The sequence below is a fragment of the Jaculus jaculus genome, chromosome 1 (assembly GCF_020740685.1).
Source record: "Jaculus jaculus isolate mJacJac1 chromosome 1, mJacJac1.mat.Y.cur, whole genome shotgun sequence".
NCBI lineage: Eukaryota > Metazoa > Chordata > Mammalia > Rodentia > Dipodidae > Jaculus > Jaculus jaculus.
In genome coordinates this window covers 180152592-180165356 of record NC_059102.1, presented here as the reverse complement: position 1 = coordinate 180165356, position 12765 = coordinate 180152592, and the positions used below count along the sequence as shown (strand labels likewise).

At 40.1% G+C, this 12765-nt stretch overlaps 1 protein-coding gene across 8 annotated transcripts in view; it reads right to left on the bottom strand.

Moving 5' to 3' along the window:
* Window positions 1-12765, bottom strand: part of Phf21a (PHD finger protein 21A) — a 261469-nt gene that overhangs the window by 18716 nt on the left and 229988 nt on the right. For all 8 annotated transcript variants that reach the window (XM_045158358.1, XM_045158336.1, XM_045158344.1 and 5 more), the window contains 4 exons: window positions 6242-6340; window positions 1259-1310; window positions 536-615; window positions 62-122 (listed from right to left, as the gene is read on the bottom strand). In XM_045158358.1, the coding sequence (XP_045014293.1) occupies window positions 62-122; window positions 536-615; window positions 1259-1310; window positions 6242-6340 (292 nt within the window). The remainder of the gene's footprint in view (window positions 1-61; window positions 123-535; window positions 616-1258; window positions 1311-6241; window positions 6341-12765) is intronic.

Sequence of the window (12765 nt, the reverse complement as noted above, 5' to 3'; positions counted from 1 at the left end):
AGCAAAAGCAAAAGCAAAAGCAAAAGCAACAGCAAGGCAGAGTTTAAAAAAACACACACACCTCTCTTCCGGGTCCCAGGATGCATTGTGCTGTTTAAGTACGTGACTGCACTCTTCTTACGCTTTGAACATTGAAGAAGGAGAGGTGACTGTTAGATAGTATTGCTACTAACACTGGTACAACATGCCTACCACATGCCAACTAGTCAGTGCCGACCATCCAAAGGTCTCAGTGCTAACGGGTTCTACTGTATGTCTTGGTTCTGAGAGAATACTCCAAAGAGGCTTGCCTTTGTTTCCTGACAGGGTGGTGAAGTGGGGTTGAACTAACGTTTTAAGATAGGTTTGTATCTGTTCAAGCTTAGAGAAAGCAGCCTAGGTGGTAAGCAGTGAACCATCTAAGCATCACAGTGTAGTGTGCACAGGAAACCCATCAGGGCTGCTCTTAAGCAGGCCACCCATGAAAGGCACCGTGACTGTGCAAGCCACGGACACTGGAACCTTGAGGACAGGGCCAAGGGCTGGCCAGGAGTACCTCTGGCTCAAAGACTGCTCCACTGTACACTGGATTTGCTGTTGTTCTTCTTTTCCGCTCTTGCCTCTTGCTTTGGATTTCTTGGGAAAAGAAAAGGTTTCAATCACAAGACAGAAATGGAGAACTAAAAAGCTGAACTTTGCTGTGGAATGTGCTGGTTTTCCTATAACAAGTCAGAAATGGGCAGCCTCACTGGCAGCAAGCACACTGCTGAGGGCCACTATGCAGCATCATCCAATCACACCTCTCACAAAGCAAGAGCATTTTCTATGGCTGAAAGCTCCACAGCAGACCACACTTTTAAACAAGCAAGTCTCATTAATGAATGTTCTCTGCTACTATTAACCAAAATCCAGCAATCTTATATTAAAGAACCAGGAAAGACCACGTTCTATTCTGTTCTTAAGTGTCTGGTCACCCAGAGCGACTGGCAAACCCAGACAAGGACTTGTCAAAGGACTTGCTACTCTGTGCTGTGAACAGAAGTCATCTTCATTCATGCGGCTGAGGAGGTTTCCCCAGGACAGGAGTGTGGATGATGCAAGGGAAGGGTCAGCCTGAGCATTAGCTGGATGGGAGGGAATTTTTCCTCTAAAGGAAGTAGAACCCATGCCAGTTGAATCATAACTCTATTTGTGTTTCAATTTTCTATTCTAGGAATTCAATCAAATGCCACTTTCAGGAACAAAGCTGTGGGTTGGTGTGAAGAATCTCTTCTCTTACCTTCTAGGTGGTCATGTGTTACCAATCCTAGAGACACCATGAAAGCAAGTTTCTGTGCCAAAAAAAAAAAAAAAAAAAAAAAAGGAAAATATATGTCAGTCTGGGGTCTCACAAAGCACAATGCAGGTTTTTAGTTAGATGGCAAGGAAAACTTTCTTGGTGAGCTAGCCCTTGACAGAGGCTGGATTCCAAGGAAGCAAGGACAGGCAGTCCTCACATTGGACAGCTCCAGGGCTACCCAACAGGCTTTCTGTTCTAACATTGGCCAAAAAGAAGAACCAGGACCTACGTGTTCTACTTTTCCAAAGTCAAAACTTGGCATCCTGAGTGACTGAAAATCCTTTTAAAGAGAATGGTATGCCATACTGAAAAATGTGCAGAAGGATTTTAAAGTAGCTCCCATGTGACCAGCTCTAAACTCCAGACCCCTGTTGAAGTTTTTCATGCGTTTACTGCCACTAATCAGGCAATGTTAACTCACAGCTAATGATTTTTTGGGAATGCTGGTAGGTGGTTCTGCTTATAACTATGATTTCAGTCAAATAGGAACCTAAATACTGTGGCACAACTTCTCTTTTAAGATACTCTTAGTATTCATTAGAAGCAAGGATAGAATGGTAAGATACATCAAGCTGGATGGAACAACAGAATGATTTACAGTTTTTTCTTTGCTTAGTTGTGGTCTGAATCACTAATTAATCAGTTTCCTTCTCTGATGAATAAATAACATCACCAACTTAGGTAACAGTTTGGTCTTAAAAAAAAAATCTCTCATTTCTCTCTCTCTCTTCCATCTTCTTCTCTTTTTTTCCCCTCTCTCCCTACCCTCTTCTTCCCCTGCTCTTCTGAAAAACAATCTCACTATGCAGGCAGGCTAACCAAAGCCTCCATTCCTAGCTTCTTCACAGATCTTGGCTTTCTGGGGCTGGGATGATGCTCACTCAGTTGGTTAAGCAATTGCTGTGCAAATATGACAACCCGAATTTGGATCCCAGCTATCTCATAAGCTGAGTGTGGCAGAGACAAGAGGGGCTGCTGGGACTTGTTAGTTAGTCTAGCCACATCTGTTTTGCAGAGTCAGTGAGACACCTTGTCTTGGAAAATAAGTGGAGGGGCTTGAGGGATGGCTCAGCGGTTAAAGCACTCGCTTGCCAAGCCTGTTGACCTGGGTTCAATTCTCCAGCACCCACGTAAAGCATGATTGATGGCTGTTCACTTACAACAGCAAGAGACTCTGATGTGCCCATACATATATGCACATATACACGCAAATAAATAAAAATTAAAGTGTATTAAAAAATAAGGTAGAGAATGATTGAGGAAGTCATCTGACATTGACCTTTGGCCTCTGCACATGCACCTGTGCCCAAATGTGTATCCATATAACATAAAATCACATATACATGTTTGCTCATCCTCATATGAATATATGTATTCACACCACACACATAAAAAAAGCAAAAATAAAACAAGGGAAAAAAAAGATTTTGGGTTTTTATTCTCCATTAGCTGTGATACTTTGGTATGTAGTGATTAGGATTCACCTATTCAAGATACATCTTGTGAGCAGCCTATTTAAAAATACTGAAGGGCTGGAGGGATGGCTTAGAGGTCAAGGCATTTGCCTGCAAAGCCGAAGGACCCAGGTTTGATTCCCCAGGACCCATATTAGCCACATGCACAAGGGAACACACATATCTGGAGTTCATTTGCAGTTTCTGGAGGCCCTAGTGTGCCCATTCTCTCTTTCTCTGTCAAATAAATAAATAAATAAATAAATAAATAAATAAATAAATAAATAAATAAAACATTTAAAAAAATGAACACTGAATATCCTTCAATAGTATCTTCATAGTTCCAAAAAAAGTTCCTTTTTAAAAACATTTTCAAAAATATTTGGGCTGCAGTAAGCACTTCTCTTAATATTCTTACCCATACATTAATGCTGCTCTCACTTTTGGTAGAGAACCTTCTCTTTTCAGATGGCAGTGACCTTGGGATGACTTAGAAGGTACCGTGGTGCTGAGAAGTGACAGAGGAGTGCTCAGCACTACATCTCTATCACACTTTCCGAGGCTCAGGGTCCATTGCGGAAGAGGTGGAGGAAAGAATGTAAGAGCCAAAGAAAGGGTAGGACTCCTTACAATGAGCTCCTCCAGACACAAAATGGCCTGGTTATCCATGACCTCATAGTACCTGACACTACCTACACAAGACCATCATACTAGGAGGAAAAGATCATGATATCAAAATAAAAGACAGACTGATTGGGGGGGGGAGGGGATATGATGGAGAACTGAGTTTCAAATGGCAAAGTGTGGGGGGGAGGGAGGGCATTACTATGGGATATTGTTTAAAATCATGGAAGTTGATAATAAAAAATAATTTTAAAAATCAGTCATCATTTTATTTTCCAAAGGGAAAAAAAACCCAAAAACTGGGGGGCTGAAGAGATGGCTTAGCAGTTAAGATGCCTGAAAAGCTAAAGGACCTTGGTTTAATTCCCCAGGACCCACATAAACCAGATGCACAAGGTGGTGCATGCGTCTGGAGTTCATTTGCAATGGCTGGAAGCTCTGGCATGCCCAATTTCTCTCTCTCTTGTTCGCTCGCTCTGCTCTTCTCTCTCAGATAAATAAGTAAGTAATATATATGTATGTATGTATGTGTGTATATATATATTTAATTTTTCAAGGTAGGGTTTCACTCTAGTCCAGGCTGGCCTGGAATTCACTACGGAGTCTCAAGGTGGCCTCGAACTCACGGCGATTCTCCTACCTCTATCTCTTGAGTGCTGGGATTAAAGGTGTGTGCCACCACACCTGGCTATAAGTAATAAAATATTTTTAAAAATTTTGGTGCTAGCATGTATGAGGCCCCGAGTTCAACCCCCGTCATAGCAAAAACTAAACCAAATCACAGCAACACCAACCTTAGATGGGCACCCGTTTCCTTGACAGGTAGAACACTCTGCGAGGGTACAGCAGTCAGTCCTGGACCTGCTGCTCATTTCCTAATGCTGCATGTTAAAATGATAGGCATTTTGTTGTTGCCAACTAACCCCATTTCTACCTCTCACTATTTGCAGGTGTGTTCAATCTTTGACCTAACACATTTGTAAATAACATCATGTCAGACTGCCACGTTGGACAACCCTATGAGGATAATCAAGAGAGAAGGCTATCCACCAATATTCCTTTCCAATGAACCTCTTATCACCAAGTAACAGCACCTTCTTGGCCACTCACATCTAGCTCGCTCATTTTTGCTAATCTAGGTTAAGCTCAAAGAAATTATTACATGAAAAAATTCTCTTATGCATTTCCTTTCTTTTCAATTTGAAACAGGGTCTCAGTATACAAGCCTGTGATGTGGGTTGAAATGATGGCTCAGTGGTAAAAAGTACATGCTTGTAAAGCCTACCAGCCCAAGTTCAATTTCCAAACTACCCACATAAGGCTGGGTACAAAAAATGGCACAAGTACAAGTGCCTGGTGTTTGCATCAGCCACAGGCTCTGGTGCATCCATACATATATGCAAATGAATGAATGAATGAATAAATAAAATTTAAAAATCTGCAATCTTCCCTTAGCCTTCTGAGTGCTGGGTTATAGTTATGAGCCACCATGCACAGATGGAACAGATTTTCAGCAACAAAAAGTTGTCAGATAGTTTTGCCATATATACACCCCCCTCATATACCAAGAACTAATTTACTCTTGCATATCAGTGATTCTGTTCAACTAGAAGGTGACACATCTGTTACAAGTGGATCATTGTAAGATGGATGCTAGCTTGCTATGAATAGTAAGTCCTAGGCCAGCCAGAGCTACACAATGAGACCCTGCCTAAAACAACACACACAACAAAGGAAGTTTGTGCTGCTTTTTGGTTCAAGTGTTGGTCTCTTTTTAAAGATAAAATCAAGAGATTCATTCATTTCATATCAGAAAGGAGCACATTTGGTACTTGTTTTATAAAAACTAGGATCAACAATAATAGATCCTTGATTTTTATTTTTATATATATTTTATTTTTTTCTCAATTTTTATTAACATTTTCCATGATTATAAAAAATATCCCATGGTAATACCCTCCCTCCCCCCATTTCCCCTTTGAAATTCCATTTGCCATCATATCCCCTCCCCATCTCAACCAGTCTCTCTTTTATGATCCTTGCTTTTTATTTTAAAACAAATGGTATGAAGCTCTGATGGTTTCCTGTCACTATCTGACATGGTTTCATTACAAAGACTGTACTGAGGATAGAGGGTAGCTGGTCTCATGAAATCCAACTATCAGACATTCACCAGCATATTACCTGTCCACATTTTCCTTTCATGACCACTTGTGTAAAAGCACTGAGTTAAAGTATCCTCTTGCTGAGGACACACCTCAAGATCAATGCTTGTATTTGTGCCAGGCTTGCTTTCTATTTGTGTGTAGAACTTTATCCTCAGGTGTTGTGTGGATGCTACAATTTTCATCCCTGCTTCAGTGCTTCAGTGAACTACTTCTGAGCTACTGACTCATTTAGTTTTGGAATCTTGTATAATAAAATGTTAATAACAAATCTGTACACTTAACAACTATAATCAATAACGTAAGTAGATATGAGCTGAACAAACTAGACATCTTATAAATGTCTGAGACAAGGACAGTGTAATCATTAGGGAGATAATGGAATATCTAGGAAATTATTATTTTATATTTCGAGTTTATCAGATGTATATGAAAAACATTATTTCAAAACTTTTCCTTAGAAACACCAAAATGTTTTGTATCAAGGCATGACCCTCAGGACACTCTACTCAATAAACCTGCTCAGGCCAACCTGACTTGACAATGACACTATTGAGTATCAAATGACTGCCAGAAAAGGGGACTGGGTGATCCAGAAAGCAGGCATCCCTCCTGGTATGCCTGGTATGGAGACCAACCATACATCCCAGAGCCAGCTATCTTTGGAAAAATGGGCGTACCTGAGGGTTCTCTTCCCGTTTTGGTTTGGGTGCAGCAGGTGGGGTGATGGTACGGCTCTCTGTTTGTTTCTCATCTGTTTCTGTGTGGGATTTAACTGTCTAGGAGAGAAAGATTAAGTAAAAATTCAGAATTCATTTTTTTAGTAAAAGGATAAAAACAAACAACAGTTTATAGCTAAGAAGAAAAACTGAAATGCAAATCTGAACTACATAACCAGAAGAGTTCCTACTGTGTATTTCTGGGGCGGGTCGAGGTGGGACATAAAGCTGCAGATGAAGACATTAGATTGCAGGACTGCAGCAGATATGAACCTACAAATACCATAGTCGAGACCAGACAAAAAGGACAGTGGTGTAATTTCTGTGGGCAAAAACCAAGTGGAGGCTGCTTTTCTTGACTGCACCAGATTGTAGGATGTAGGCAGTTTTCCAGAAGCAATCGATCATTGTTACATAGTCAAGCTCTACTTCAGAGCATGCTCAAGATCTGAACGATGCTAAATGCTTCTTGTATACAAGCTCTTCTTCTTTAGAATAATTCTAGTCACAACCTAAATAGGCTGCAGAACTATACTTAATTTGGGATATTTGAAATCTGTCTACACTTGCCATTAGAGGAAAGATCCAATTACTAAAGAAAGGACACCTTGGCATGAGGTTGAAATACTGATTACTCCCACCCCCTTCTAGAAGCATCCACATAAACATAAGAAACACCAGGTGTCTTACTATTTTCAAAGACAATGGCAGCTAACACTTTGGTAGACTGGGCTTGCTTTGCCCATGGGCTAATGGCTACTTCATTTTATGAAGTTCTGTAAATACTAAAATGGCATTACAACAGTAATTATTAAACTATAAATACAAACCCAATTTACTTTTTCAAAGCTGATAAAATTATGGATGTAAATATCATTACATGGTAATCATAAGTAAATAAATAACGTATAATGAAATCATGTTATTATTGATGGACAAGAGCCAAAAGTAAGACTTCAGTCCTACAAACCAGATATCAAAATAGTTTACTAGATCAAAGAACTAACATAATTACAAGGATCTTTCATATTTTTCTGTACTTTGCAAATCATTATATCACAAAGGACTATAAGCCAGTTAGACTTAACAAATGCAAATACATTTTTCTCATGTAACATTCTCCAGGATAACCCATATTATAAGCTAAAAAGTCAAATCACTATCAACTAAACTTAAATCACATAAAATATGTTCTCTAATTACTATAGAAGCTAGAAAGCAATTGGTGGAAGGAAAACAGGAAAATCCACAAGAATGTAGAAAATGCACAATACAGACTGAACTAAAGTGTCATAAACAAAATCATAAAATAATTTAAAATTAATGAAAAAAAAAAGTGATACAGAAAAATCTGAAAGGGAAAATTTACAGTGATGAATAAGCCTGTATCATGGGCTGGAAAGATGTCTTAGAAGTTAACGTGCTTGCCTACGAAGCCTAAGGACCCAAGTTTGATTAATTCCCCAGTACCCACATAAGCCAATTGTACAAGGTGGCACATGTGTTAGGAGTTTGTTTGCAATGGCTAGAGGCCCTGGTGTGGCCATTATCTCTCTCTCTCCGCCCTTTTTTCTCTCTCAAATAAATAAAAATAAAAATAAAGATAAAATATTTGGGCTGGAGAAATGGCTTAGTGGTTAAGATGCTTGCCTGAAAAGCCAAAGGACCCAGGTTCAATTAATTCCCCAGTACCCACATAAAGCCAGATGCACAAGGTGGCACATGCACCTGGAGTTCATTTGCAGTGGCTAGAGACCCTGATATCAAAGCCACACCAGGACACCCCAAAAACAGAAAGTTACAGATTAATTTCCCTTACACTAACAAGCTGAATCCAATATCATATTGAGAGTGCCCCATCAGGCCAACCAAGGTGGTGCACATCTTTCATCCCAGCATTTGGGAGGCAGAGGTAGGAGGATCACCGTGAGTTCAAGGCCACCCTGAGACTCCATAGTGAATTCAGCCTGGGCTAGAGTGAGACCCTTCCTCGAAAAACAAAACAAAACAAAGCAAAACAAAGCAAAGCAAAACAAAACAAAAAGAGTGGCCTACTGGGTTAGAGGGATGGCTTAGCAGTTAAGGCAATTGCCTGCAAAGTCAAAGGACCCAGGTTCAATATCCTAAGACCCACATAAGCCAGATGCACAAGGTGGCACATGTATCTGGAGTTTGTTTGCAGTGGCTGGAGGCTCTGATGTGCCCATTCTCTCTGTCTCTCTCTCTCAAATAAATAAATAAAAATAAAAATAAATTTAAAAAATAAAAGTGACCCACCATGAAGGCTGATTTATCACAGGAATGGAAGGGCAGTCAACATAAGAAAATCAATATAACATGCCACATGAGTAGAACCAAGACATGCAGGCTCTCAATTCCTGAAAAGAAAGCATCTGACAGAATCCAGGGGTAAATACAGGGTAGGGCTAGCATGTGGGAAGCCCTAGGTTCAACCCCAGCATCACCCACTGCATTACCTCCCTGTCTCTCTACACAAAACAAAGGAGGAAAAAAACAAAAACACAAACAAAGGAAAATCAACATTCCTACCCACCACCTCACACAGAGTAAGTACATGAGGAGATAGTTATGTTAGTTTGGTTATTATAATCTCTTCACTATGTATCTGAATATTAAACAAATGTTATATACCTTAAGAAGATACAATTTTTAACTATTTTTTATATTTTTATTTATTTGCAAGGGGATGGGGGGAAGAAAATGGATGTGGCAAGGCCTATTGCCATTGCAAATGAATTCCAGATGCATGCACCACTTTGTGCATCTGGCTTACAATAGGTATTGGGGAATCAGACTGGGACAAGCAGACTTTGCAAGCAAGTACCTTTAATAGCTGAATGATCTCTTCAGCTACAATTTTTTATTTTAAAATATATTTATTTATTTGTTTGAGAGAGACAGACACACACACACACACACAGAAAGAGAGAGGGAGAGAGAGAGAGAGAGAGGGAGGCCGAAAGAATGGGTGTGCCAGGGCCTCCAGCCATTGCAAATGAATTCCAGATGCATGCACTGCCTTGTATATCTGGCTTACATGGGTACTGGGGAGTCAAACCTGGGTCCTTAGGCTTCAAAGGCAAGCTCCTTAACCCCTAAAGCTATCTCCCAAGCCCCATTTTTTTAATTTTAAAATAGTCATTTTCATAATAATCTTTTTGAGACAGGGCCTCAAAAGGCTGGCCTTGAACTCATAATCCTCCTGCCTCTGCCTCCTGAGTGCTGGGTTTTATTGTAGGCATGTTAGCCACCATTCCTGGCTACAACTTTTATTTTTTTAAAAAAAGGTCAGGCCAGGGAGATGGCTCAATGGTTAAGGTGCTTGCCTGCAAAGCCTAATGACCTTGGTTCAATTCCCTAGTACCCATGAAAATCCAGATGCGCAGGGTGGTACATGTAGCTGGAGTTTGTTTGCAGCAGCTAGAGACCCTGGTGCACCCATTTTCTCTCTCTCTCCTTGCAAATAAATAAACAGAAGATATATAAAAAATAAGGGCAGGAGATGTAAAACACTTGCTTAGCATGTGCAAGGTCCTGGGCTCAATTCTCAACATAAAGAAAAAAATTAAAGGAAACTTCCTCAGCTTTACTAAGAATGCTTACAGAAAAACAGCAAATGTCATGCTTGAAACACAAGATCAGGAGCAAGACAAATACATTTACTTTCCCTATTGTAATGGAAGTTTTAGTCAGAGAGATTAAATAAGAATAATAATAAAAAAGGAGAAACAAATACAAGATATCTAAATTACAAAGAAAAACATAAAGTTATGGATTTTCAGATGACATGATCCTACATATAGAGACTCCCAAAGGATTCCCCCCCCCCACACACACACAGATGAAAACTACCATAGCTAACAAAAAAGTTCAGCAAGGTTGCAGGGTACATGATTAAGACAAAAACCAGCTGTGAAGGGCCTGAGGAAATGGCTCACTGGTTAAAGGCACTTGTTCACTTGAAAAACAAGTAACAAGTAAAAACATACTCTATTAGAATGAGAGAAAATATTTTAAAATAATTTATCTGATAAGGGTCTAGTATTCAGATTAAGTAAAGAACTATACCTCGTTAAAAGAAAGAGAAACAACTCAATTTAAAAACTGGCCAAGTGCCAGGTATGGTGGTACATGTCTATAATCCCAGCACTTGGGAGGCTGAAGTAGGAGGATCACCATGAGTTTAAGGCCAGCCTGGGCTAGAGGGAGACCTTGTCTCAAAATAAATAAATAAATAAATCCCAACAACAACAACAACATAAAAACACCTGGCCAAGTATTTGACTATATATAGTTTGAAGAATATATACAAATGGTCAATAAACATGAAAACACACTAAACATCATTAGTAAATAGGGAAATGTAATTTAAAAATCTCTTTATTTGCACACTTCAGACCCACTAGGGTAGCTGTAAATGAGACCAAACAGAAAATAGTCAGCACTGGCAAGAAAGAGAACATGCAACGCACGTACACTGTGGCTGGGAGGCAACATTATTCAACCACTGTGGGAGTCACACAAAGTAGGAGCAGCCTGTCAGTTCCTCACAAAGGTGAGTGGAATTACCATGACAGCAAGTGCACTCAGCTATCTACTCCAGATAACTGGAAACAAATGCTCATGTGTGAAGTTCACAGTGGTACTACTCACAGTAAGTAAAAGATAGAAACAATTCAAATATCCATCAACAGATAGATATATGAGTAAGCAAACTGTAATATGTACTATATGATACATTAAAATATTATTCAGCCATTGAAAAATAACTATCAATACATGTTAAAGTGGGAACCAATCTTAAAAATATTGTGCTTAATAAAATAAATCATACCTCAAAGACCACTTATTATAGTGCCCCAACTTATATGAAATATACAGGATGAGTAATGAGAGAATGAGGTTATTAGAGAAGGGCTGCTTAACAAACACTTTTCTTTAATTTTTGTGTGTGTATGTACATATGTGTACACACTAGGGACTCAGGCCACTGTAAACAAACACCAGATACCTGTGCCACTTTTTGTATCCAGCTTACAAAGATAGCTTGGATTGAACCCTAGGCTGGTAGACTCTGCAAGTAAGTGCCTTTAATTGCTGAGCCACCGTCCAGCCCAAGGTCTTTCTTTTTGTAAAAATTAATTTATTTATTTGAGAGTGACAGAGAGAGAAAGAGGCAGAGAGAGAGAGAGAGAGAGAGAGAGAGGGAGGGAGGGAGGGAGAGAGAGAGAGAGGGAGGGAGAGAGGGAGGGGAGGGAGGGAGGGAGGGAATGCATGAGAATGAGCATGGGCACACCAGGGCCTCCAGTCACTGCAAACGAACTCCAGATGCATGTGCCCCCTTGTGCATCTGGCTTACATGGGTCCTAGGGAATCGAGCCTTGAACTGGGGTCCCTAGGCTTCACAGGCAAGCGCTTAACCGCTAAGCCATCTCTCCAGGCCATGCCCAAAGTCTTTCTTTATATTTATTTATTTATTTGACAGAGAAAGAAGGGATGGGGTGGGGGGAGAGAAAGAATGGGCACTCCAGGGCTTCTAGTCACTGCTAACGAACTCCAGACACATGCATCCCCTGTGCATCTGATTAACGTGGGTCCTGGGGAATCAAACCCGAGTCCTTTAGCTTTAGTTTTGGAGAAACGCCTTAACTGCTAAGCAATCCCTCCAGCCTCCCAAGGTCTTTCTTTATGGGGGAATGTAAATACTTCCAAATCAAGAGAATGGTAATTATGTGACACTGCGAATGTGCTAACACCAGTGAACTATTCACTTTTACATGCTAGTTATTATATGTGATGTGAATTTCATTGCAATTAAGACATATTAAGAAACAAAAAGGGGCTGGAGAGATGGCTTAGCAGTTAAGCGCTTGCCTGTGAAGCCTAAGGACCCCGGTTCGAGGCTCGGTTCCCCAGGTCCCACGTTAGCCAGATGCACAAGGGGGCGCACGCGTCTGGAGTTCGTTTGCAGAGGCTGGAAGCCCTGGCGCGCCCATTCTCTCTCTCTCCCTCTATCTGTCTTTCTCTCTGTGTCTGTCTCTCTCAAATAAATAAATAAATAAATAAATAAATAAATAAATAAATAAATAAATAAATAAATAAAACAAAAAGACTGATGATTCTGAAAGTTTGGATTCTATTAGAGATAAATTGAAGATGCCCTGTGGAATTTATTTATTTGCCTCATGGTGTTTAAACAGTTGCCACAGTTACCAATATTTTACAAACGAGGCAGTTTTTCAAAGCATCTGGATTTGGGCTTTTCTTGACAGTTTCCATATGACAAAAATTGGTTACTAGCAAGCAGCAGCCGCTTCCTTGAGCAAGACCATATTACTTTGCAGCTTACCACAGCCTCTTCCACGCTCTATTCAATTACTATCACGCTTGTCTGATTATCTCAGGAGGATTTTTTTAAAGCAGCATATCTCTTGTAGCTGTGTTCCTGTTGAAAGTGGAAAAGT